Source organism: Emys orbicularis, chromosome 4 (genome assembly GCF_028017835.1).
Source record: "Emys orbicularis isolate rEmyOrb1 chromosome 4, rEmyOrb1.hap1, whole genome shotgun sequence".
Classification (NCBI taxonomy): Eukaryota; Metazoa; Chordata; order Testudines; family Emydidae; genus Emys; species Emys orbicularis.
Genome location: NC_088686.1, coordinates 23,750,682 through 23,777,591, shown reverse-complemented (window position 1 = coordinate 23,777,591; position 26,910 = coordinate 23,750,682). Strand labels below are relative to the sequence as shown.

The window sequence follows — 26,910 nt, the reverse complement described above, 5'->3', positions numbered from 1 at the left end:
TCTTGCCGCCAGTGAAGGTAGTCAGAACTTTGTGCTCCAGCCTTGCTGTAGCTCTTCTAGTAGCCTTAGTAGTACTCATCTTCTCCATAGCACCCTCCGGTGCAAGGTCACTCGGTGTTTTCCCATCAAATGACCTCCCGCTTTTTAAAGGGCCTAGATCGCGCATTCCGGTACGCCAGGGCCCCGGTCCCGCAATGGGATCTGAACCTAGTGTTATCCCGCCTCACGGGTCCTCCCTTTGAACCCTTGGCCACGTGTTCCTGGTCCCACCTATCATGGAAAGTGGCATTTTTGGTGGCTATCACCTCAGCCCGTCGGGTCTCGGAGCTTAGGGCCTTGACCTCGGAACCCCCGTATACGGCTTTCCACAAGGATAAGGTCCAGCTTTGCCCACACCCCGCTTTTCTCCCGAAGGTGGTCTCCGCCTTCCATATGGATCAGGACATTTTCCTACCAGTACTCTGTCCTAAGCCCCATTTCTCCAACGAGGAACGCCGCCTACACACGCTAGACGGACATAGAGCGCTGGCCTTCTACCTGGACTGAACCAGGCCGTTCAGGAAATCCTCGCAACTGTTCGTTGCGTCGGCCGAGCGTCTGAAGGGGCACCCAGTTTCCACCCAGCGCCTTTCCCGCTGGATCACCTCGTGCATATGCACGTGTTACGACTTGGCAGGGGTTCCCCCGCCGCCTATCGTGAAGGCGCACTCTACCAGAGCTCAAGCCTCGTCGGCCGCCTATGTAGCTCACATCCCTATCCAGGACATATGTAGGGCTGCCACGTGGTCCTTTGTCCACACTTTTTCCTCGCACTATGCAATCGTCTCCCAAGCACGGGATGATGTCGGGTTTGGTAGGGCGGTACTCCATCCCGCTAACCTTTAAACTCCTACCCACCTCCATCAGATATAGCTTGGAGTCACCTACTGTGGAATACACAGGAGCAATCACTGGAAGAAAAAAGGACAGTTACCCGTTCCGTAACTGGCGTTCTTCGAGATGTGTTGCTCCTGTCTATTCCACATCCCGCCCTCCTTTCCCTCTGTCGGAGTTTTCTGGCAAGAAGGAACCGAGAGTGGGGGGAGTGCGCAGCTCCCCTTATAGTGTGATATAGAGGCGCCACTCCAGGGGTCGCAGCGGTGCTCCCCTCCTACGGGTACTACTAAGGGAAAAACTTCCGACACCGGTGCACGTGGCGAGCATGCACACCTACTGTGGAATAGACAGGAGCAACACATCTCAACGCCAGTTATGGAACAGGTAACTGTCCTTTTCACCGATGGTGCCCCCTACTAGTCCAGCAGACAACTCTTTGCAGTGGTAATGAATCTGCACTTTGGGGGCGGCGTACAGTGATTAAAAAGTTATGGAGGTCCCATTTGGGGGTTGCTTAGTACCCTGGATGTTCTTAATCTAGCCCTGTAGGTAACCAGTGTTTGGATAGTTGAAGGTATTTATGCAGTTCACAGTGCACCTGAGCAAGGAGGATTTGTATCCAGTTTAACTCGGTAGTTTGTAGTGTTAAATGTAACCAATAGGACATAAAGACTTGCATCTGTTCATGATAGTTAACACTCCTTTCCTATACAGGCCTTTCTGGGCTCCAGAGATCTCTCCTCATTTCTTTCTTCCCACACAAGACCATTCAGTCCATATTTGGCCTAAACATTTTTTTTTCTTTAAATCTTGTTTTGAGTCATAACAGCCATGCAAATATGGATTTGTCTGTACCTGGTTTCCCTGTCTCAGTTTTGTCTGTTACCTTTTTTCAGTTAATCTATCCTTCGGTAACTTGTGCTTTTGAATGTTTTTCAGGATGACAGGTTAATTTTTGAGGAATTTGCTGTGTATTTTTGATCCCCAGAAGTCCACATGTTCTGTGGCATTTATAAATTCCATCAATTGAGTTTGAAGGACTTTAAGGAAATCCATGAAGTAGCTCTTTAAAAATTGTGCAGCTGTTCTAGCAAGTAGGATTCCAGTATTGCCAATTATTACAGCTATTGACTGGGATAAAATCACTATACAAACTTATGAAGAAAAAATTGACACAAAGGGTATCGATATCTTCCCTTGACAACTGTTTTTTCTATTTAAAAAAAAAAGACAAATGCCTGTGAATGAGAAATATACTTCAAGAATTTGATACCTAATCAGTATATAAAATACACCTCTACCTCGATATAACGCTGTCCTCGGGAGCCAAAAAATCTTACCGCGTTATAGGTGAAACCCCGTTATATTGAACTTGCTTTGATCCACCGGAGTGCGCAGCCCCGCCCCCCCCGGAGCGCTGCTTTACCGCATTATATCCGAATTCGTGTTATATTGGGTCGCGTTATATCGAGGTAGTGGTGTGTATATATATTAGAAATCTGAAGCTTTGAAATGAAAATGGAGGGATGCTTGCTTTTGAACAAACCTCACTCACTAGCAGTGCTGGTGCTAGCCCATTGGGAGCCCTAATCAGGAATATCTCTCTTCCCCCCCCCTCGCCCCCAAACAAATACTAATAATAGAGGGCTCCCATGAGCTGCTTGGGGTTCTCAGCAATTTCTCAATCTGCTTATGTCTAGCACCAGCTCTGCTCACTAGAGAGGCAAAAAGTTCCCACTTGAGGTAGCTGCCAACAAGGCTCTACCAGACTAGGTGGATTTATTTGTAAAAACGAAATCTGTGGAGGTTGGTGGATTCTTGCGTATCAGAGTATTGATACCAGATTCCACCAAGAAGGAACAGTGGCAGATAGAAATAAGAAGCAGTGTGATATGAAGGCAGTGCGCTCAGTGTCAGAGTGGATTTTCAGTGGGCTTCAATAAAAGTGTAAAAAGCACTAGGTGAATGCATTTCTGGAATCTGACCTCTGCCCTAATTGAAGACATTTAGGCTGCCTCTTTTTTTCTGCAAATACTGGATGTAGCTCAGACTTGTCCATGAGACTTGGGCACATGCTTTTTCCCCTCATTCCAGAATGTCTGCTTCTGGATGTAGCAGCGCAGCACAGCACACCCACCTTATCAATTACCATCCTGATTTTTAAAACTAATTTTTGGTGCTGCAATGAACTGTATTCTCTCTCTCTCTCCCCTTCCCTCTCGATCCTTCTGATTGATATTTTGAGAAAAGAGGGGTCCATTTGCCAAGCTTCGTCTCTTGCTTCTTCCACGATTCCTCTGCATGACCAAATAGAGCACCTCATAGCCTCTTTCTGCTCCAACAGTGAGAAGACCCACAGACGGTAGCTCTGCCACAGTGCCCCCACCCCACAGATCTTCTCTCTGCTTAGGGGGAAAGGCTCAATCTGCATGGCTTGTTGGAGGCAAGTGGAAACATCCAGAAGCATCTCAGCCCTCTTCAGCACTCAAGACCTAGCAGGCAGGTCTATCCTCACCAGTTAGGTTATCATCAAATTCCCCCCTCTCCCTCCATAATGTTGGACCTATCCAACTTAGTGGGGAAGAGCTCCAAGGTCTCCTCAAATAGGAAAGATGACAGTACCTCTTATTACCTTTCTCCAGAGAGGAAAATTTGGACTCCCTAAAGGATGTACTCCTACTTTTCCTCTTTAATAACATATTGAACAACAGGACTATAAAGATTTGACATCCTTGCTGCCGACTAAGCCACAGAAGGGAGCACTGTTTAAAAAGAAACCGATCTACAAAAACTCCAAGACTCCACAAAACACATGGGGTAGAGAGCTATGGGGCATTCTGGATTTTCATTCTGTTCCATTAGCTGAGATACTTGGGGGTGAAGATGGTAATCACCACAGAGATCCAACCAAAAGATGAACCAGCCAAGTCCAAAAAAGAATTCGCATATTTCCACGGGCTCTGAGGCCGGCAGTGGGACCTATGATGGCAACATGTGTGGCTGGATACTATCTCTGAATCAAGTCAGGCAGTGGATGATTACTATGGGTAAATCTGTGCCTTAGAATTCTCTGGCAGAATCATATTTGGTCCTGCTAAGGTGATCGCTGACAACAGAGCAATGAATCTCAACAGAAGCTCAATGAATCATAGACATGATGACATCTCAAGCCTCTTCCAGCCTTACAAGTTCAGCTTCCTGTGTGTTGGCAGGACCAAGTAAACCTAGACCATCCCTCACAGGTATTTGTCCAACTTGCTTTTAAAAGCTTCCAATGATGGGGACTCCATGACCTCCCTTGGAAGCCTGTTCCAGATCTTAACTACCCTTTATAGTTATAAAGTTTTCCCTAATATTTAACCTAAGTCTCCCTTGCTGCAAATTAAGCCTATTACTTCTTGTCCTACCTTCAGTGGACATGGAGAACAATTCATCATCATCTTCTTTATAACAACCCTTAACGTATTGGAAGACTGTTATCAGGTCCCCCCTCAGTCGTCTTTTCTCAAGACTCAACATGCCCAGTTTTTTTAACCTTTCCTCAGAGGTCAGGTTTTCTAAAACTTTTATCATTTTTGTTGCTCTCCTCTGGACTCTTTCCAGTTTGTCCACATATTTCCTAAATTGTGGTCTTCTGAATTAGACACAGTACTCCATCTGGGACCTCCCCAGTGCTGAGCAGAGCAGGACAGTTATCTGCTATGTCTTACATACAACGCTCTTGTTAATACACCCCCAGAATCATATTAGCCTTATTTGCAGGTGGTTCACATTAATGACTCATATTCAGTTCGTAGTCTACTATAACCCCTAGATTCTTTTCAGCAGTACTAACAACTAGCCAGTTATTTCCCATTTTATGGTTGTGCATTTGATTTTTTTTCCTTCCTAAGTGAAGTACTTTGCACTTGTTTTTATTGAATTTCATCTTGTTGAATTTAGACCAGTTCTCCAATTTGTTAAGGTCAGTTTGAATTTTAAATCTGTATCTAAAGTGCTTGCAGTTCCACCTTGGTGTCATCTGCAAATTTTATAAGCATACTCTCTACTCCAGTAGAAGGGGGAAAAAAGTGACCCGGGTAACTACAGGCCTGTTAGTTTAACATCTGTAGTATGCAAGGTCTTGGAAAAATTTTTGAAGGAGAAAGTAGTTAAGGACCTTGAGGCGAATGGCAATTGGGACAAATTACAACATGGGTTTACGAAAGGCAGATCGTGCCAAACCAACCTGATCTCCTTCTTTGAGAAAGTAACAGACCTTCTAGATAAAGGAAATGCGGTGGATCTAATATACCTCGATTTTAGTAAAGCGTTTGATACTGTGCCGCATGAGGAATTATTGGTTAAATTGGAAAAAATGGGGATCGATATGAAAATCCAGAGGTGGATAAAGAACTGGTTAAAGGGGAGACTGCAGCGGGTAGTACTGAAAGGTGAACTGTCAGGTTGGAGGGAGGTCACCAGTGGGGTTCCTCAAGGTTCGGTTTTGGGTCCGATTTTATTTAATCTATTCATTACTGACCTCGGAACCGAATGTAGGAGTGGGTTGATAAAGTTTGCGGATGACACAAAGTTGGGAGGTATTGCCAATTCGGAGAAGGATCGGGATATTCTGCAGGGAGACTTGGATGACCTTGTAAATTGGAGTAGTAATAATAGGATGAGATTTAATAGTGAGAAGTGTAAGGTGATGCATTTAGGGATGACTAACAAGAATTTTAGTTATAAGCTGGGGACGCATAGGTTGGAAGTGACGGAGGAGGAGAAGGACCTCGGAGTCCTGGTTGATCGCAGGATGACTATGAGTCGGCAATGTGACGTGGCTGTGAAAAAAGCTAATGCCATCTTGGGATGCGTTAGGCGAGGTATTTCTAGTAGGGACAAGGAGGTGCTGCTTCCGTTATACAAGGCGCTGGTGAGACCTCATTTGGAGTACTGTGTGCAGTTCTGGTCTCCTATGTTTAAAAAGGACGAACTCAAACTGGAACGGGTACAGAGAAGGGCCACTAGGATGATCCGAGGAATGGAAAACCTTTCCTATGAAAGGAGACTCGAGGAGCTCGGTTTGTTTAGCCTAACCAAAAGAAGGCTGAGGGGGGATATGATTGCTCTCTTTAAATATATCAAAGGGATAAATACCAAGGAGGGAGAGGAATTATTTCAGCTCAGTACTAATGTGGACACGAGAACGAATGGATATAAACTGGCCGTGGGGAAGTTTAGGCTTGAAATTAGATGAAGGTTTCTAACCGTCAGAGGGGTGAAATTTTGGAACAGCCTTCCGAGGGAAACGGTGGGGGCGAAAGACCTCCCTGGCTTCAAGATTAGGCTAGATAAGTTCATGGAGGGAATGGTTTGATGGGATAACGTGATTTTAGTCAATTAGGCAATAAGGTGCCATCGCTGGTAAAATGAGGGTCCGGCTGGAGATTCTTGCCTGTATGCTCGGGGTTCTACTGATCGCCATATTTGGGGTCGGGAAGGAATTTTCCTCCAGGGTAGATTGGCAGAGGCCCTGGAGGTTTTTCGCCTTCCTCCGCAGCATAGGGCAGGGGTCGCAAGCTGGAGGATTCTCTGCGACTTGAAGTCTTTAAATCACGATCTGGAGACTTCAACAGCTGAGTTAAGGGAAAGTGGGTGGGTCAGCTTTTGTGGCCTGCATCATGCGGGAGGTCAGACTAGATGACCACAATGGTCCCTTCTGACCTTAAAATCTATGAGTCTGAGTGGTTCTCATCCAGGGGTATGTGTACCCTTGGGGTATGCACAGGTCTTCCAGGGGATACATCAGCTCATCTAGATATTTGCCTAGTTTTACAACAGGCTACGTAACAAAGTCAGTACAAAGTCACCAGCAAAGTTAGTACAAACTAAAATTTCATACAGACAATGACTTGTTTATAGTGTGCTATATATTATTCACTGAAATTTAAGTACAAAATTTGTACTCCAGTTGATTTATTTTATAATTATATGGTGTAAATGAGAAAGGAAGCAATATTTCAGTAATAGTGTGCTGTGACACTTTTTTGTATTTTTATGTCTGATTTTGTAAGCAAGTAGTTTTTAAGTGAGGTGAAACTTGGGGTATGCAGACAAATCAGACTCCGGAAAAGAATACAATAGTCTGGAAAGGTTGAAAGCCACAGTTCTACTCCATTATCCAAATCATTAATGAAGATATTGAGTAGTACCAGGCCCAGGACTGACCCTTGCGGGGCCTCACTAGATATGCCCTCCTAATTTGACAGCATACCATTGATAACTACTCTTTGAGTACAGTTTTTCAACCAGTTATGTAACCACTTTATAGTAATTTCATGGAGACCACATTTCCCTTGTTTACTTATAAGAATGTCATGAGGAACTGTAGCAAAAATCTTACTAAAATGAAAGTATATCATGTCTACTGCTTCCCCCACCCCACCAGGTCAGTAACCCTATCAAAGAAGGAAATTAAGTTGGTTTGGCATGATTTGTTTTTGAAAAATCCATGCTTGACTATTCCTTATAGCCCTGTTATCCTCCAGGTGCTTACAAATTGATTGTTTAATAATTTTTTCCAGTATCTTTCCAGGTTTAGAAGTTAGGCTGACTGGTCTATAATTCCTCCTTGTTCCCCTTTTTAAAGATAGGTACTATGTTTTCCCTTCCCCACTCTTCTGGGACCTCTCCCATCCTCCACGAGTTCTCCAAGATTGCTTCAGCTAGTTCCTTATGTACCGTAGGACGAATTAAATCAGGCCCTTGATGACTTGAATACACCTAACTTATCTAAATATTCGTTAATCTGTTATTTCCCTATTTTGGCTTGCATTCCTTCCCCTGGTTGTTAATATTAATTGTATTAAGTATCTGGTGTTCTTTAACCTTCTTAGTGAAGACTGAAGCAAAATAGGCATTAAGCAACTCATCTTTCTGATGTCATCAGTTATTAGTTCTCCTTCCCCGCTATGTAGAAGACCTACACTTTTCTTCATCTTTCTTTTGCGCCCAATGTATTTTAAGAACTTTTTATTGCTTTCGATGTCTTTTGCCTTTTGTAACTCATTTTGTGCCTTAACCTTTCTGATTTTGTTCCTACATACTTGTGCTGTTCTCTGGTACTCCTTAGCAATTTGACCATGTTTCCACTTTTTTGTAGGAATCCTTTTTGATTTTCAGGTCACTAAAGAGGTCCTGATGGAGCCATATTGGCCTCTTACTATTCTTCCTATCTTTCCTTTGCATCAGAATAGTTTGCAATTGTGCCTTTAATACAGTCTCCTTGAGAAACTGCCAGCTCTCCCGAGCTCCTTTTTATCTTAGATTTTCTTCCCATGGGACCTTACCTACCAGTTTTCTGAGTTTGTTAAAGTCTGCCTTTTTGAAGTCCATTGTCCTTATTCTGCTGCTCTCACTCCTTCCTTTCCTTAGAATTATGAAATCTATCATTTCACGATCACTTTCACACAAATTGTCTTTCACCTTCAGATTTGCTACCAATTCCTCCCTGTTGGTCAGAATCAAGTTTAAAATGGGCTCCCCCTCCTGCTTACTTCCTTCACTTTCTGGAACAAAAAGTTGTCCCTGATACATTCCAAGAACTTATTGGAAATTCTGTGGTTTGTTGGATTACTTTCCCAACAGATGTCTGGGTAGTTAAAATTCCCCATTACTACCAGGTCCTGTGTTTTGGATATTTGTTGTTTGTTTTTAGAAATGCCTCATCCTCCACCTCTTCCTGATTTGGTGCTCTATAGTAGACCCCCAATTGTGACATCACCCTTATTTTTTAATCCTTTTATTTTTACCTTGAGACTAACTGGTCTGCCTCCCCACCTCCTTCTGTATCTCAGAACAAATGCATATATCTATGTATAAAGCAACCCCTTCTTCCTTTTTTCCCTGCCTGTCCTTTCTGAACAAGATGTATTCCTCTATACCAATATTCCAGTCATGAGACTTATCCCACCAAGTCTCCATGATGCCAATTAAGTCATAATTTAGCTTATGTACTAATATTTGCACTTCCTGTTTATTCCCCATTCTCCTCACATATATGTACAGACATCTAAAATGTTGATCAGATTCCCCCGCTGATTCACTGTGCAAAGATGCTCTTTCCCTTCTTGGTCAGGTGGACCCCATCTCTTCCCAGCAGACCATGATCAAAGAAGTCAAAGGAATAGCATCCCATGGTCAAAGAAGTCAAAGCTCTCCCATCGTTACCATCCATGCATTCATCTTCAGGATGCACGTGTTCCTGCCTGGGCCCTTACTCTCAATGGGGAGGATAGATGAGAACACCACCTGTGCTTCTGACTTCTTAATCCTAGCTCCCAGAGCCCTCTAGTTACCGCTAATCTGGTTGGACCTGGCATTATCATGGAGGAGTTCACGGCCACATACACAGACAAAGGTTCCCCTCATATTCGGTCACAATAAAGTTGCAAGAGATATGACTTATCTTATTCTGTGTTAAAATCTTTGTCAAGGAGCACTAAGTGGAAAGTGCCCAGAGCACAAAATGGCTCTAATCCCTCCTTCCAGCCTAAGCAATCAGTGTGACTGTAATGAGTGTCCTGCCCAGAAGTAGGTGGGCACATATATGGCTACATTCAACATCAACATGTTGATATAGCAGGGGAGTGCAGAAGAAATATGACATGGAGCTTCAGACTCTCCCACATCCCTTCTTCAGGAGATGGCAAGTGCCAAACTTTTTTAGAAGGAATTTTGCACTTCCTGAAACTAGGGGTAGTAGACGCTGTTCTTCAAGTCAAAAGGGTGTTTAAGGTTCTTCTGTTTTCTTCATACAGCAGGAGGAGTTTGGGCTCAGGGAGTTGAACCAGTATTTATTTTGGTTGGGGTTCAGTTGTGTTCAGGTTCAGTTCCAGTTCAGACCACCTAAATAAATAAATAATGGTTTGGTTATTGGTTTGAACCCATTCAAATCAAATTTCAATCTTAGTGGATGTAAATTCAAAAGAGAGTTGAAACTTAAAATTGATACTGTCTCGATTTTTGACCTTTTTATTTATTTTTTTAACTTTAACTTAACACATAAACACAAAGGCCTGGTCTACACGGGGGAGGGGGGGATCGACCTAAGATACGCAACTTCAGTGATGAGAATAGCGTAGCTGAAGTCAACGTATCTTAGGTCGACTTACCTCGCGTCCTCACGGTGCGGGGTCGACTGCCACCACTCCCCCATCAACTCTGCTTCCGCCTCTCACCGCGGTGGAGTACAGGAGTCGACGGCAGAGCGATTGGGGATAAAATAAATAATTAAATTAATGGAGATATCCTATCTCCTAGAACTGGAAGGGACCTTGAAAGGTCATCGAGTCCAGCCCCCTGCCTTCACTAGCAGGACTAAGTACTGATTTTTGCCCCAGATCCCTAAGTGGCCCCCTCAAGGATTGAGCTCACAACCCTGGGTTTAGCAGGCCAATGCTCAAACCCACTGAGCTATCCCTCTCCCTGATCCAGCAGGTAGTGTAGACGTTCCCTAAGAAAACTCAAGTAGTCAAATAAACACGATTATTGTTTATGGACAGTTTGTATGAGTGAACTAAAATAACGTCTTCTAATATTTGATCTTTCATATTGGACCTCTGTGGTGAAAGGATAAATTAGAGTTTGGGACATGTACCCTGCTTCAAATAGAGCAACTGAAGGGAGAGCTGCACCAGGGGTTGAGGATGGATGGGGAGAAGGGTTGGGTAGTCGTTACATTTTTTTCTTGGTTTTGAAGAGTTACTGTTAACCTCTGGGACCAGGAACATTCCACCTCTTTTATCACCAGGTATGATGCTCAGAGATGGTTGATCTGTGTGGCCCCTTGCTGCCTTATGTGGTGTGCAGGCACTTCCTAAACTTCCCCTCTCCCTCCCTATTGTCTACCAGTGGTCCCCAAACTGTGGGCCATGCCCCTCTAGGGGGGCATTTCAAGGCCTGGGCCAGCCACCATGAGGGGTGGGGAGGGAATGCCACCCAGCCGCAGCTTGGGCCACAGCTCCGCTTCTATCTGCAGTTCCCGTCCCTGATTGTGGCCCCGCTCCCGGCCCTGGCTCTCAGCTGCAGCTCCGGCCCCGCTCCTGGCCACAGCTCCCAACCACACTTCTTGCAGGGGGAACGGACAGGTTCCATTACGGGTAACGGGGGAGGGAGGGGTGACAGCAAAAGTTTGGGGACCACTGATCTTGACTCTCTCCTTCTTCCCTGGTTTCAGTATGAAATATATTGTACTAAAGTGCAGACGACTTATTTTTGATTTGTTTGAGGGCATGGGGACTCTAAATGTTTTGAGGCATATCAAATAATCTCATCCTGGTCATTAATTTCCTTCTCCCAACATTACACAGACACCTCTCTTTTGCTCTTTTTTTGGAATCTCTCAATCATACCATTTAATTTGTATTTTAGGTAAATATGCTTGATCCTAAGATAAGCCTTTTAATGATGTTTGCCAGCAATTAAGGGATTTTGCAGAAGTTTCGCCTGATTCAGGAGACACATTACTCTTGTTATGCCTCTAGTTAACAGATCCACTTGTATGAATAAGTAAATTATCTGTCTGAAACATCCCCTTTTTCAGTGAAAGACTTAGACTTTTTTTTTTTTTTTTTAAAGACCCCCTTCCCCTGACTGAAATTAGAGGTGATGGTGGAAATCAGATTTCTGGTAGAAGAGTTTACAGAAAAGCCCCAGAGACTGGAGACTTCCCATATTGCACCATATTCATTCTTTTGAAAGAGCCCAATTTCAGGAATCATAACTTAAAAATATATTCACCTGTTTTATAACAAAGCTGCCTCTTTGTTTTTGTTAATTTGCACAAACTTCAAGTGGATTTCAATTGTTGAGGACTTCTCCTCCTCCTCAGTGCTTTTCCTCCTTTTTTTAGGCCAAGGTACTCCTATTTCTTTCAAGTGTTATTTTATCAACCTAGGGAATTATTGTCTTCCCACACATTGAGTTTTATTTAATTAGTTATTGATTTTTGATGGTATATGTCTTCTACCTCTCCCAGTATTTTCTACATTTCTTATTTCTGGCTTTTATTTTATAAATTGCTCTTTAGAATATCCTTTCTCTCCTCAGTCCCATATCTTTCCTCCTTTTAAACCAACCCTAATATTTTTCCCCTCCCAAAATTAAGGTCTTGAAGAGAATTACTACGTTCTTGATTTTCTTTCCAAATGAAGTTGTTTAAACTAACTTAGCTTTAGTAAAGATATTTTGTCCTTTGGTTGCAAATGATTTTTTTGTGTGGCTCAAACCATGAGTGAAGCTACACAGGCACTGGTGTTTTCCTGTTTTTCAGTGAGGCTGTTATAAAACACTAGAATTTGTTTGACCGAGATAGTCAGTCAAAAAATCTAGATTCCACATGTCACTCAAAGTATGTTCTCTAAAGATCAAAGTGAGTGTAAATATGATTCATTATTATTTTAACCAGCTCTCTAGTGATGGCTTTAATCGGGCTTAGCCGTTGGTCTTGTGGAGCCCTAATGCAAAGTGATGAGATACCACATGTAGCTTTCATATCGATTGCTGTTTCACCTGCTTATGACACGACCTAACGGTAAACGCTCCTCTTCGGCTGTTGGATGTTCCAAACCTTTGATGCCCCAAGTCGGGCATACTAGTACGGCTGTGATTGCAAAAACAAGACTGCCCCATATTAAATGTGCAACCTATTTGTAACTGCAGCTCTGGTCCTCACTTGACTGCTTTATTGTGCCCCTGGCGCACTACTTAACTTCCATGGTGATGCACTAGCAGTGCTTTTGCCTATTAATCTTTGTAAAGAGTACTGAGGCTGGTATGCCTGAACAAAGAGATAAAATGTGAATTCTCTTACATTGATGTAGCATTCATAGGGTGGGGGTGGGGGGAAGCTAAAGAAAGTGAGTACATTGAGGAGAGGTGTCGGAACTAGGGCTGTCAAATTATTTTTAAAAAATCACCATTAATTGTGAGATTAAAAAAATAGTCGTGATTAATCTCCTTTTTAATCACACTGTTAAAATAATAATAGAATGCCAATTTAAATTTATTGTAAATATTTTGATGTTTTTCTACATTTTCAGTTATAACACAGAATACAAAGTGTACAATGCTCACTTCATACTATTATTTTTTATTACAAATATTTGCACTGTAAAAAAATAGTGTAACCTACAAGTCAAAGCATGTTCTTTCTTTCAGGTGACATTGTAAATGGGCAGCGTTATCTTCCGTAAATGTAAATAAACTTGTTGGCTTAGCGATTGGCTGAACAAGAAGTAGGACTGAGTGGATTTAAAGGATCAGAAGTTTTACATTGTTTAGGTTTTCAGTGCAGTTATGTTTTAAAAAAAAAAAATTCTTCATTTGTAAGTTGCACTTTCATGATAAAGAGATTACATACAGTTTGTATGAGGTAAATTGAAAAATACTATTTCTTTTGTTTACAAATATTTGCACTATATATTATTTTTGATTCTTTTTAAAGTGAGCACTGTACACTTTGTATTCTGTGTTGTAACTGAAATCAATATATTTGCAAATGTAGAAAAACATCCAAAATATTTATAATAAATTGAAATTGGTATTCTATTATTGTTTAACAGTGCGATTAAAACTGTGATTAATCACGATTAATTTTTTAATCGCGTTAATTTGTGTTGAGTTAATTGCTTGAGTTAACTGTGATTAATTGACAGCCTTAGTCGGAACCAATGAAACTGCATTGCTTTAAAGTTAAAATTGGCTTTAGTAATATGTCTTTGCATATTACAAAACAACTAAATTTCACTTTGGATAAATGAAAAAGCAGGACTTATTTACAGAATTCTGCTGTCAAAAAAAAACTTGTGAAAATAGTGAAACTAATTTGTCACAAAATTTCTCCTCCTTTGTTCCACCAAGACCTGGTGGTTGTGGTATTTTGTTTTGAGTGCAGACAGCATGCATGGTGTTGTACAGGACCTAGAACAGCCCTTCCCCAAAGAGTTTACAACTTAGAGTTCACTGACAGTACTGTATAGAGAGAGTACATCAGTTGTCAGGTGATTATAGTCCAGTCATTAGGCAGAGTTGTCATTTTAATTTCTATTTTTGTTTTTAAATCTAGTTTTGTTACAGGCTCAGCCCTTTGGTATGGTGTTTGTTTTGTTGGGAGTAAAAACTCATTTTAACTAAAATATGCACAAATTGCTTTCATGAATTCTGAGAAACAAGGAAAATATCTTTAAAATGTTTTCTAGGGTTTCAATTAATTTGGAAGAATAGGGAACTTGAGTTCCAATCACCACCTGTTACATAAAAAATACAGTCCTTTTTTCTCCTCTCTGACATACCCCTTTTCTAGACATATGTTGATAGTTTAGGCTGGTGCTGCTAGACCTTAAATATTTGCATTATACTAGAGAGCATTTTTAGGGGCAAATATAAGCAGCATAATGCATTTAGTTTTCTGTATGCCATCCCTATGTGTGGGAGGAGTAAGAAGCAATAAGGAGAAATGATCTTTCAAATATTTGCTTTTAAGGGGTACTGTCAAGTTAATTCTTATGTTGTAAAGAAATGTTTACCTACTGTATATCACTAACAATACGTTTTAATGGGCTTAAATTACAGCAAGGGAGATCTAGGTTAGACGTTAGGAAAAACTTCCTAACTGTAAGTGTTCTTAAGCACTGGAACATATTACCTAGGGAGGTTGTCATTGGAGGTTTTTAAGAACAGGTTAGACAAACACCTGCCAGGGATGGTCTAGATGTACTAAATTCTGACTCAGTGCAAGGCACTAGGTTAGACGACCTATTGAGGTCTCTTCCAGTTCTGTTTCTATGATTTTAATAAAAGTGAAAAGCTTAAAAATTCATTCTACTTGTTACTATAATTTTTTTTCTTAGCTTGGACAGTCAATTTTAAGTTTCACTTGTTTATACACAATACGGTTTTCAGGTTCTTAGTAGTGCAATGTTTGGATTTCAGTATTTTTAAACAAACATGGTTATTGGAATTTTGAAAAGTGAAATAATGTTGAGTTTTTATAAAATCTTGTTTTTACCACAGGTTATATTTTAGATTAAATTTTAAGATGCCTATCTTTCATCTTAATAAGGATATAAGGAGGAGGAATGAGGTATAAAAGAAGAATTTTATCTTAACAGAAAACTTTACAAAGTTTTCCGTAAAGTGTCTACCTAACTGCTTACTAAAGTTATTAATTTATTTGGTATGTATTGATTTATTTGGTATAAATAATTAGGAGGTACAGCATTGAAATTTAATGTTTCATGCTAGATTTAATTACAGTAATACAGTAAAGTACGTGTACTTAAAAATGTGAGATATATGGCATTTGAAAATTAACATTGTAAAAAGATATTGCTCTTACTATGCAATGAAATCAACTGCTGATTGAATCACGCTATTAATATGATATGAGTATTAATGAGAACTTTTATTTTGAGATTCAGTGGCAATTGTTTTTAGGAGAAAATGTCTAAACTTTTGCATTTTCAGCACAAGTACATGTACCATGCCTAGCACCTTATACATGTATACCGCATGTTGTACACATTATACGCAAAGCTCTAAGTGCCAACAGTAAAATCATCATGGGTGAAAGTTTTCAGTAATTTGTTCAAGCTCCTTTGTCAAGATAAGTTTGTTTACTCTGCAGGTTTAGCTCATGAGAGTGTGCTGAGAAAAGGGCTCTGTTTAAAATTACTGATGAATGGAGGCACAAGAGAAAGCATAAAAATGTACAAGCTTAATGCAGTGACAGCCACACAGAAGCCTTTTTTGATTTGCAGCTTTTTAGTGTCATTTTAAGTTGCTGCTATTAGCCAATCAGATTTCTCCTGACTGCTTACATCACTAACTAGCCAGTTCCCTCCAGCTGCAGAGAGCTTCAGTTTGTCTTTTTTTTAAACTAAAATGGAGGCTGGTTTCTTGCCTTAAGGAGTACATTGCCTTTCCTGCTGAAGCCTAGATGTTGACATGTAATAAAGCTGGCAGCAGGATGGTGGTTGATGCAGCCAATTCCAATGGGCCGTTTCAGCCCGTGGCCCTTTTACATATTAGAGGTGAGTTATTGTGTGTTTCAGTGAATTGAAACTGTGTGTGGCTAGCTAATAAATGGCTATTGTGATTTTCAGATAAGGAAAGCAGGAAGTCCTTTGTAGTAGAATCTATTCTGTTTTGATGCAGACTCAGTATAATTGTGGAATATGGAAATCAGTTTTATATTAAATGCTATTTGGAGAATTTAAAAATTCAGAGAAGCATCGCTTGTATAGTTAAAAGCAGGTTTTGCTGCTTTCTACTGTGACTCTCCCATCCCCCTTTCTAGCTTTGCTGATGTCAAAGGATGTGAAGTCACTACCCCAGAAAGGTATTGGGTTGGGGGCAGGGCAGAGCTAAGTTATCGGTACACAGTTTGTGTAGCATAATGTAAGTTTTCAGAGTGCTGCAATGCTTTTTCTGTGTGAACAAACTAAAATGCCTCTAAAATCACTACAGATAGTAACTGAACTAGGAAGTCCACTGGAAAAATACCCAGAATTATAATGAAAATATCTAGTATTTATTCAAAAATCACTTCCTAGAAGTGTGTGTGGTTTTGTTGTTGTTGTTTTACTTTAACAAACAAGTTTTGTGAAAATTGGCGTTTGTAATTTGAATATTAAATATTTTTTAGTTGTTGAGTATATAGTCTGGGATTCATAGAATAGGAATGTATTGTAAATTTACATTTTTTACCAAGTTTCTAAATCTGAAACAAAATTAGGTATGGTGTTTAGGTAGGGAAAAAATACATAGTATATCTTGCAATTACTAATGCCTGGCATTGCTATATTTCTGGTTTTTAAAAGCAGTAAAATACCTTAGCAGGTTAAAAATGTTTGTTTTTTAATGTCCATTCTCTTTCATTTAATTTGTTTTTATAACTCTTTTCTTGAGTCCAAAACATTTATTGGATGTGGTGATGACAACTTGAACAACTGCGTTCAACCTTTATCAAAGAAACAGAGCTGAAATTAAGTATCAGAGGGGTAGCCGTGTTAGTCTGAATCTGTAAAAAGCAACAGAGGGTCCTGTGTCACAGGACCCTCTGTTGCTTTTTAGAGCTGAAATTGTATTGCATCAACTAGTCTTTTCAGCTTTTTGTGGTATAAGCTAAATTGTTCAGATGCATACTGTACATAGATTTCCTGTATTGAAAACATTTTGCTATAACGGCCAAAGAATTCCTGCTGGAAAGCCTGGATCCCTGATTTAAACAGTAGAATCTGATCTCTACTAGAGCAAAATTATAATTCCTTGTGATACCTTTTAAAAGGTTAGTATCACCCAGCTGCTTGAAGAGGGATTTGGATGTATTCCAAGAGACCATAATATTGGCTTGTGGGTTGCGGAGTGCTCTACAACACTGGTTCTCAACCAGGGATACACATATCTTGGGGGGTACTCAGAGGACTTCTGGGGGTACATCAACTGATCTAGATATTTGCTTAGTTTTACAACAGGTTACAGAAAAAGCACTAGCGAAGTCAATACAAACTAAAATTTCATACAATGACTTATGTATACTGCTTTATATACTATACACTGAAATTTAAATAGTCTTTATATTCCAATTGATTTATTTTATAATTATATGGTAAAAATGAGAAGTAAGGAAGTTTTCAGTAATAGTGTGCTGTGAAACTTTTTTATGTCTGATTTTGTAAGCAAGCAGTTTTTAAGTGAGGTGAAACTTGGGGGATACTCAAGACAAATCAGACTCCTGAAAGGGGTACAGGAGTCTGTAAGGTTGAGAACCACTGCCCTACAAGACGTTTTATCCATTGAGTGAGAGCAGGGACTCTGCCCATAATCAAAGGAATACAAGCCAAAGTGACTGAAAGCAGACCTTCTCTACTCCTCTCCCCACCCTACCCCAAAAAAAGTACTCTGTCAAGTTCCCCTAATTTCTCCAACAAAATGTGCTGAATTTTTTGGTTCACTGAAGCTTACAAAACTTAAGATGAATTTTTTAAAAAGGCTCCAGAGGTGAGATCCTAGCAATGACAGGCCAGTAAGCCTAACTTCAGTACCAGGCAAATTGATTGAAATGATAACAGAACAGAATTATCAGATGAACATGATATGTTGGGGAAGAGTCAGCATGGCTTTTTTAAAGGGAGATCATGCCTCAGCAATCTGTTAGAATTCTTTGGGGGTGTCAACAAGCATGTGTACAAGGACTAATCCTATTGATATAGTGTACTTGGACTTTCAGAAAGCCTTCGGTTTGGGACTTCGTCAAAGGCTCTTAAGCAAAGTAAGTAGTCATGAGATAAGAGGGAAGGTCCTCTCATGGATCAGTAGCTGGTTAAAAGATAGGAAACAAACAAGAATAAATGGTCAATTTTCACAATGGATATTAGCCAAGATGGTCAGGGACGCTACCCCATGCTCTAGGTGTCCCTAAATCTCTGACTGCTAGGAGCTGGGAATGGACATGAGGGGATGGATCACTTGATAATTGCATTGTTCTGTTCATGCCCTCTGAAGCATCTGTTCTAGAAGATACTCTGTTGCAGAGATGAGATGACATTGCACTGGATTAAGTTTGGCTTGTGATGGGGATGTTTTCTTTGCAACTGTAAAGGATATTTTAAATATTTTTTTTAAAGTGAAATCATAGACACTAGTACAGAATTCTGCAGCAAAGGGAGTGTTTTGTGGTGGATTCTGTGGCTTCAGTTTTTTAGTTTTTTTCCTAGCTAAACATAAGAGGGAGTCCCAAGCAGAGTCAAAGGAGAACCCTGTTTGAAATCCCAGTATACTCTGTCAGGTTTGGAGGGGAAGAGGTAGGGGCAAGGGCTGGGCTTTTTGCTAGGATGCCCATTGATTTTGCTGGTGAGTTATTTTTGGCATCTGCTAGAGCTGATTTAAACTTGGAATTTCTGTTCTATAGGAAATTTCAACACTTCCAAAATTGCTTATTTTCCCAAATTGGAATGAAATTCTGAAATGTCCCTTTGAACAAAATTTCCCACAGAACAGCCTTAAGTGAAGTGCCTTGTTTTGACTTTATTATAATTCATTATATAAATTGCATAATATAAACTGTATACTATATTTTATAGCATAAATAATACAAAAGTCCAAACAAAAGTGCTTTGACTTTATAAAAAATGTTTTGATGATTTTGTCAAAGTTAGGTAGAATCAATATGTTCCTATAAAATGTTTTGATTTAATCAAATCATTGTTTTCTGCCAGAAAACTTATTTTCAGAAAATGTTTGACACACTCTAGCAGGTTGCTTTTGACTACCCATTATCCGGTAAATATTTTAAGCTATGATAATAGGTATTTATCTTAAATAAAAACAGTATAGTGTGTGTTTGTGCACATTAATTTATATTTTCATAAAACTCATATAGGGAGTATTTGCTAAACATGCTTGTGGAAAATATTTAAAGATAAAAATGCACTTCCATTTTTTACTTTTTTTTTAAATTTCCACCTTAGAGGAGAAAAGAGATCTACTAATGCTAACTGCAGATATTTTCTATAAATAGCTTAAACAAGAGTTATGAAAACTAGGAAGATGAGTTCTCATTCTCTCCCCCTCCCCACTGCAAACAGAAGTCTCGCTTTAGTAAAGTCATGTCTGTACTAGGAAAGCTTGTAAGCACTTTTCTGCACAGATACAGAAAATGATAGCTGTAGTATAGACAGAATGCAGGCATTTTTGGAGAAATATGGATTCTGTTTTTTAGTGTGGACAACAGCCTATCAGCTTCCACTGATACAGGAAGAATGCTTACAAATATTTCCACTGTAGATGTATCCATCCATCCTTCTCTGCACTAGCAATTCTGGAGAAATCTCCCACCATTGCATTGCGACTAGTGTAGCTTCACAAATGGTAACACAAGAGACAGTGCTAGTATAAACTGGGGGCACAGTCATTTTTACCACCATGTTATCTAGATCTGCTCTGAGGTGCACTGGTGGAAAAACAACAGTGGGAAAGATTCCCCCCCAAACCGCCAAACCAGTTAGTATAGACACTGCTTTATTGGCCTGAATTCTTAATGGCTGCAATTCATACTACACACGATTGATTGTCTTTTCACAATTTATTTCAAGCCGAAGTTTTGTGAGATCCTGAAAGTTATATGTGAAGTGTGTTCAATTTGACTGTTCTTGCAGGTTTCCCCCCGCCCTTCACCAGCCCACTAGAATTTCCATTTTGAACCAGCTAAAGTACTCTGTGTTCTCAAAGTTTGACTCCCCACCCCCAGAAGCAGCAGCAAGTTCTGAAAGATTTGGTGAAGGATTTTTTCTCTTAAGTTAATTTAGGTTTTGTGACAGATGCTGTATTGACATATATTGGAAGTCCTCTTTCTGCAGAAGAGGCACAGTATAGCCAATAGCAGTGCCAATTTTTCCTCTTCTGCATTGACCTGCCATTATGTCTCACCTCTGACTTGGAGGTCCCCTCTATTCGACACTGGTGAGGCCACACCTGGAGTATTGCATCCAGTTTTGGTCCCCCACTACAGAAGGGATGTGGACAAATTGGAGAGCGTCCAGCAGAGGGCAACGCAAATGATTAGGGGGCTGGGGCACATGACTTACGAGTAGAGGCTGAGGGAACTGGGGTTATTTAGTCTGCAGAAGAGAAGAGTGAGAGGGGATTTGATAGTAGCCTTCAACTACCTGAAGGGGGGTTCCATAGAGGATGGAGCTAGGCTGTTCTCAGTGGTGGCAGATGACAGAACAAGAAGTAATGGTCTCAAGTTGCAGTGAGTGAGGTCTAGGTTGGATATTAGGAAACATTATTTCACTAGGAGGGTGGTGAAGCACTGGAATGGGTTACCTAGAGAGGTGGTGGAATCTCCATCCTTAGAGGTTTTTAAGGCCCGGCTTGACAAAGCCTTGGCTGGGATGATTTAGTTGGTGTTGGTCCTGCTTTGAGCAGGGGATTAGACTAGATGACCTCCTGAGGTCTCTTCCAACCCTAATCTATGATTTGTAAGTGAGGATCATACTCTATGCCTGCTTATTGCTTGGCATTTCTACAGAATGCCAACAAGAATGCCAGATGTAATGGTGTCTTTGTGATGTAAGTATGTGTCCATGAACATTTGGACTGTTTGCATTTTGATAGCTCCCAGGGGACCCAATCAAGATCAGGGCCCCATTGTATGAGGTGTATGTACAAACAAAGAGTTCAGTTGAGATACGGCACCAAACATTTGTCATATGGTGGTCTCTAAACTTGGGCTGTCTTTGAACTACTGACCTTGAGGTGGAAGGTTATTCAATCTCCATAACTACTGAAAGATCTTAAGGCAAACAAATGCTTTCTAGATGTAATATATAATACATTTACTTGTATACTTTCATATTGCTGTTACTATAGAATGCTAAAAGATCACACTCTTGGGTCCCTTTGACAGTGAACAAACATAGGAAGTATCCTATGCAATAAATGCATTAGATGATAGCCAATTAATCTTTCAATCTTAGTATATGTAACTAATTCCTTAAAAGAAAGCTTCACCATTGTTCAAAAATTCCTGAATAAGCATACTTATTCTTAAAACAAATTGACACTTCAAAAGAGGCACATTTTTATTTAACAAAACTTGTTAAAGAACGTGGAGGCTACTATCTTAATTGACACAGAGTATGGATAAAGGAAACACTCTTCACACTTCGTCGAATGAGAATAACAGAAAATCAAGAGCCAAATTTAAAAAGTAGTATGGTTCTAGTTCTCCACGCAGAAAAACAAATCTCTTAATTGCATGCAAGACCAAAGGGTGCCCTGACCTCACCATCAACTGATTAAAAAAATGTCTGTTCATGTTTCTGAAGGTCATTTTCAAAATGTAGCGCTCTTACTATAAACTGACCTTTCTTTTTTCCTGCAGGTACCAAGGCAGGATATTTAAATTAAGGCAGGTATTCAGTGCCTATGTGCGCATTTAATGCGGTGATGTCTTTTGCATTAACTGTTAACCAATTTCTTTACTACTTATTTACATGAAACTACCACCTAGTTAGAATGTAATGAAGCAGATTAATGGCTGCAGTGCACTGGTCTGCGGTTAAAACCACTGCAAATATGTGTCTAAGGAAGGCGTTAAATAATGCATATAAATTAGGAGCACAGAATATGCTTGGGTATTACTGTTGAAGATAGAGCAATTGAATTTTTAATATGGTGAATGGGGGACTACTTCTTGGAAAAAGTATCCAGAAAAGCAGCCAATTTTTGGTTTAAAGAAAGTGTTACCCGAGAGAACAATATCCAGGAATTTGCACACTGCTTGTAGGTTTTTTTTGCTTTTCTCATGCATTGAAGTGTAAAGTGAATCTTTTTCCTACTTTTACTTCCTGCCACAATGTGAGACTCCATGCAGTCAAATCAGAATTATTGTCTGCTGTTTTGAAATTGCAAGTTATTTCTAAAGCATTGCTATTTGGAGTTTTAGGTGTGGTTTTTTTCTAGAAAATATTACTTAAGTTTGGTCTGAAATCAAGAGATATAGAGTTTTTCTTTTTGGCATTGAAGGGAAATGATCACTGAAAGTTACTGGTTTACTCATATTAGCTTACCATATTGCAAATAATTTTTGTGTGTGATCAGAGTTGTACACTGTATTCCAGATGAGGTCTTTCCAGTGCCTTATACTATGGCATTAATGCCTCTCTCTCTACTGGAAATGCCTTGCCTGATGCTTCCTAGGATTGCATTTGCCTTTGCCTTTTTCTCAGCTGGAATCACATTGGTGGCTTATAGTAATCCTCTGATCTACCAACACACCCAAGTCGCTCTCCTTCTCTATCTCTTCCAACTAGTGAGTCCCCGTTTATAAGAAATTCTCACTAGACCATAAGTGCATGATCTTGTACTTTGTACTATTACACTTCCATCCCATTTCTGTTACTCCAGTCTTCAAGATTATCCCGATCTTTCTATATAATATTCCAGTACTCCTCTCTGTTGAAAATGCCTACCAACTTTGTATCATCAGCAAACTTCTTTAGCACGTGCCTACTTTTTGTGCGAAGGTCATTAATAAAAATATTAAATAACATTGGTCCCAAGATCAATTCCTGATGAACTCCACTAGCAACCTCTCTCCAATCTGATAGTTCATCTTTCAGCACAGCCTGTTGCCTTTTCCTCTTCAGCCAGTTCCTTAAGCAGCTTACAATTCTTGTACTGATCCTGATCGTCTCTTATTTAACTAACAGTTTCCCATGTGGGGCCATGTTAGATGCTTTACTTGAAGTCCAAGTGTATTAGATCTACTGAATTTCCCTTATCTAAAATTTAAATTATGTCCTCAAAGACGGATATCAGATTAGTCTGGCATAATCTACTTTTGGTAATCGCATGTTGCACTGCATCCCCTTTTCTGTTTACCTCCATGAATTTAACTGTTGTTGTTTGAAAATTTGTTCAAAAGCCTTGTATGCTAATGAGGTCAGATTGATGTGTCTGTAGTTGTCTGGATCACTTTTTTCCCCCTTTCTTAAATATAGGTAAGACATTAGCTATTCTTCAATCAGATGGTACCACCCCAAATGTGTAGATTTATTGGAAATCTGTGCCTCCAGGCTAGCAATCTCATGTGCCAGTTCTTTCAGTATTCTGGGATGGAAATTATCCAGTCCCCCTAAATTGAGAACATTAAACTCTTAAGTTTTTCTTCAACTTCAGATGTGGTAATTTTCTTTTCTGTGCACTCACTTCCGTCCACCATCCTGCCTTCCTGCACATGTTCGATATTAGCATACTTATTGAAAACAGAGGCAAAGTGTTCATTTAGTTTAGGGCCATACCTAGAGGATCTTTAATCTTCCCATCCATGCTGCAGAGCAGTCCAACCTCATCCTTCCTCATTCTCTTGTTATTTATATAATTAAACCCCCTCTTATTATTTATTTTAATTTCCTTGAATGAAACCTGTGATCTGTTAGTGTGAATGTTTATTCTTTGACATTTATTCTGGTGTCAGAAAAATATTTTTTCACAATAGTTGGTAGTGACATTTGTCTTGTTTATGATTAGACTATAGTGTTATCCGTTTTCTGATAATGTTTTTCATTTCTGACCCTCTTCAAAGCTCTTTATTGATTTCATCTGCAGCATAAGTAGCTAGTTCTCTCCATAGGCTACCAAATGCAGTGCTCCTTGTCGAAACTCTGTATTTTAAACCATATAGTCTTCATCATTATGACTTTTTTTTATACAGAGCAGCAAATCCTTCCTCATGATGAGGGGGGAAAAGGTGATGTAACAAGATAAAATCCAGAGATGTGCACATTTTAACTCTTTGGTCACTGTTTTTTATTTTTATTTTTGGTTTTCTTAGGGCAGCTGCTTAATTCCCATTTCAGTTTTTTATTTGCAAGATTTTTTAAATAAAAATGTATTCTCTGTCCTGAATACTAATTACCACACAGTACTAAAAGCCTTGAACATAAATAAAGTTTAATACTACATTGAGGGGGTCTTAAAGGTACAAAATTTAAGAGCTAATGTTTCAGAAACTTTTATATGATCATTCAGTGTTTACTTATGCCCCTCTCTCCCTAAAGTTAGAAAAGTATTAGTTCAGGCAGACATTATGAATTATGAAGAAACCTAAATAACTCACACTTTAGATGTGTGGATAGTGATTAAAACAAATCTGTATCCATTTTGATCAGTGCAGTGTTATGAAAGTTCAAACTACAGGAAACATCTCTTAGTACAATTTGCAAATTTCATTTGAAACAAAATTGTTAATTTAAATCAGAATTTCTGACTCTGTTCGTGAAGTCCACAATACGGTTGAAAAGCAACAGTTTTGCGCTAGGCTTCAATTCTTTTGGCACTGGAGATATAAACCATTTTCTTTACTGATGGAACTACCTGAGTTTTATGGATTAAACATTGGGTTTAATCCATATTAAATAGTGAATGAAGATTTCCGACACCTAAATTGGTATAAAAGCCAGATAAAAACCTGATTTATAATTTAATTTTAGGCTCCTGTACAGCTGCTGTTGCAGATGTCAACTTCAGTGAAGCATTTTTCATTGAGTAGTTTTATGGTAGAAGGTTTTTAATTTGCACTTTTCTATCGAGCCATCTACTGTGTATTCTTAAAAGACGTCCAAAATATCATAGAATCATAGAATATCAGGGTTGGAAGGAACCTCAGGAAGTCATCTAGTCCAATCCCCTGCTCAAATCAGGACCAATTCCCAACTAAATCATCCCAGCCAGGACTTTGTCAAGCCTGACCTTAAAAACCTCTAAGGAAGGAGATTCCACCACCTCCCTAGGTAACCCATTCCAGTGCTTCACCACCCTCCTAGTGAAAAAGTTTTCCCTAATATCCAACCTAAACCTCCCCCACTGCAACTTGAGACCATTACTCCTTGTTCTGTCATCTGCTACCACTGAGAACAGTCTAGATCCATCCTCTTTGGAACCCCCTTTCATGTAGTTGAAAGCAGCTATCAAATCCCCCCTCATTCTTCTCTTCTGCAGACTAAACAATCCCAGTTCCCTCAGCCTCTCGTCATAAGTCATGTGTTCCAGCCCCCTAATCATTTTTGTTGCCCTCCGCTGGACTCTTTCCAATTTTTCCACATCCTTCTTGTAGTGTGGGGCCCAAAACTGGACACAGTACTCCATGCCTGTGATGCTTTTGGTTTTTAATAATGCTGATGATGCTTTAAAAGTGTCCTCTGCTCCTTCAGGCCATACTGATCAGGAGATCTAAGCTTGAAATCCTTTAAACATAATAAGGAAATGTTGTCTTATCTACTGTTTCAGATATAGTAAATCTTTCTTTCTTTGAAAAGTATTTTAGAAATTTAGTCTAACCAGCATGAACCCTAGATTCTTTTCCCCAAACTATCACAGGAGCAGTTTACTGCACTGATTCATACTTTTCCCTTCAAATAATCTTCTATACAAGACATCTTAGACTCTGGAATCTTGTGCACAAGAGAAATCTAACATTTTGGATTACCATTTTTTCAATGAATTATTTACAGGGCTTCCAACTTCCTGCTTTCTCTTCTAATGGAAAGTTAGAACTGTTTGATGTTGTTTTCATCCCTAATAAACATAGGACTTGCAATGCCAGATTCTTTTGTATCATAATTTAAGGGATAAATACTATTACATCTCTACCCCGATATAATGCGACCCGATATAACACGGATTCGCATACAACGCGGTAAAGCAGCACTCCGGCGGATCAGCGCGTCAGCTCCCAGCCGCGGCGCTCTGCTTCCCGCCGCCGGTGAATGCGGGGAGGTTGAGGAAAGGACGCCCCTCCATACTCACCTGCGGCGGGAAGTGGAGCGCCACGGCTGGGAGCTGGCGGAGTGGAGCAGGCTGGGGCCGGGCTGCTCCGCTTCCGCTGCTGCCGGTGAGTGCGGGACCTTCTCTCTCCCCCCCCCCCCCCCCCCACACACACACACACCAGCGACATGGCTGGGGCCGGGGCAAGGAAAGCGGAGTGGGCTGGGGCCGCGGCACTCTGCTTCCCACCGCAGGTGAGTATGGGGGGCGTCCTTTCCCCAACCTCCCCGCACTCACCGGCAGCGGCGGAAGCGGAGCAGCCTGGCCCCAGCCCGCTCCACTCTGCCAGCTCCCAGCCGCGGCACTCCGCTTCCCGCTGCAGGTGAGTATGGGGGGCGTCTTTTCCCCAACCTCCCCGTACTCATCAGCGGTGGGAAGCGGAGCGCTGCGGCTGGGAGCTGGCAGAGTGGAGCGGGCTGGGGCCGGGCTGCTCTGCTTCCCGCCGCTGCCGGTGAGTGCCTGTCAGGTGGCGGGGGAGTGTGTGGATAGGGAGCGGGGCAGTTGGGTGTTATGATTTAAATCAGTTACATGATGGACCTGTCCGCCTTTTTTCCAGTGTGAATGAGTAGCACTATCTTAGTTCAAAGCATCTCTAGCAATACTAGAACCTGCTTTTGGCAGCTAAGCAACACTTTCGTTTGGGACTCTGTTCCTCTTATT

General features: G+C 40.5%; 1 protein-coding gene across 2 annotated transcripts in view; it reads left to right on the top strand.

Annotated features, from left to right (window-relative positions):
- PPP2R5C (protein phosphatase 2 regulatory subunit B'gamma) overlaps nucleotides 1–26,910 on the top strand; it is a 183,277-nt gene that overhangs the window by 58,090 nt on the left and 98,277 nt on the right. Inside the window, exon 1 of one of the 2 annotated variants that reach the window (XM_065402393.1) lies at nucleotides 15,857–15,950. The exons of the other annotated variant lie outside the window; for it this stretch is intronic. Within the exon in view, the coding sequence (XP_065258465.1) occupies nucleotides 15,857–15,950 (94 nt within the window). Of the gene's footprint in view, nucleotides 1–15,856; nucleotides 15,951–26,910 lie in introns of those variants that run through there. 2 annotated transcript variants of the gene reach the window in all.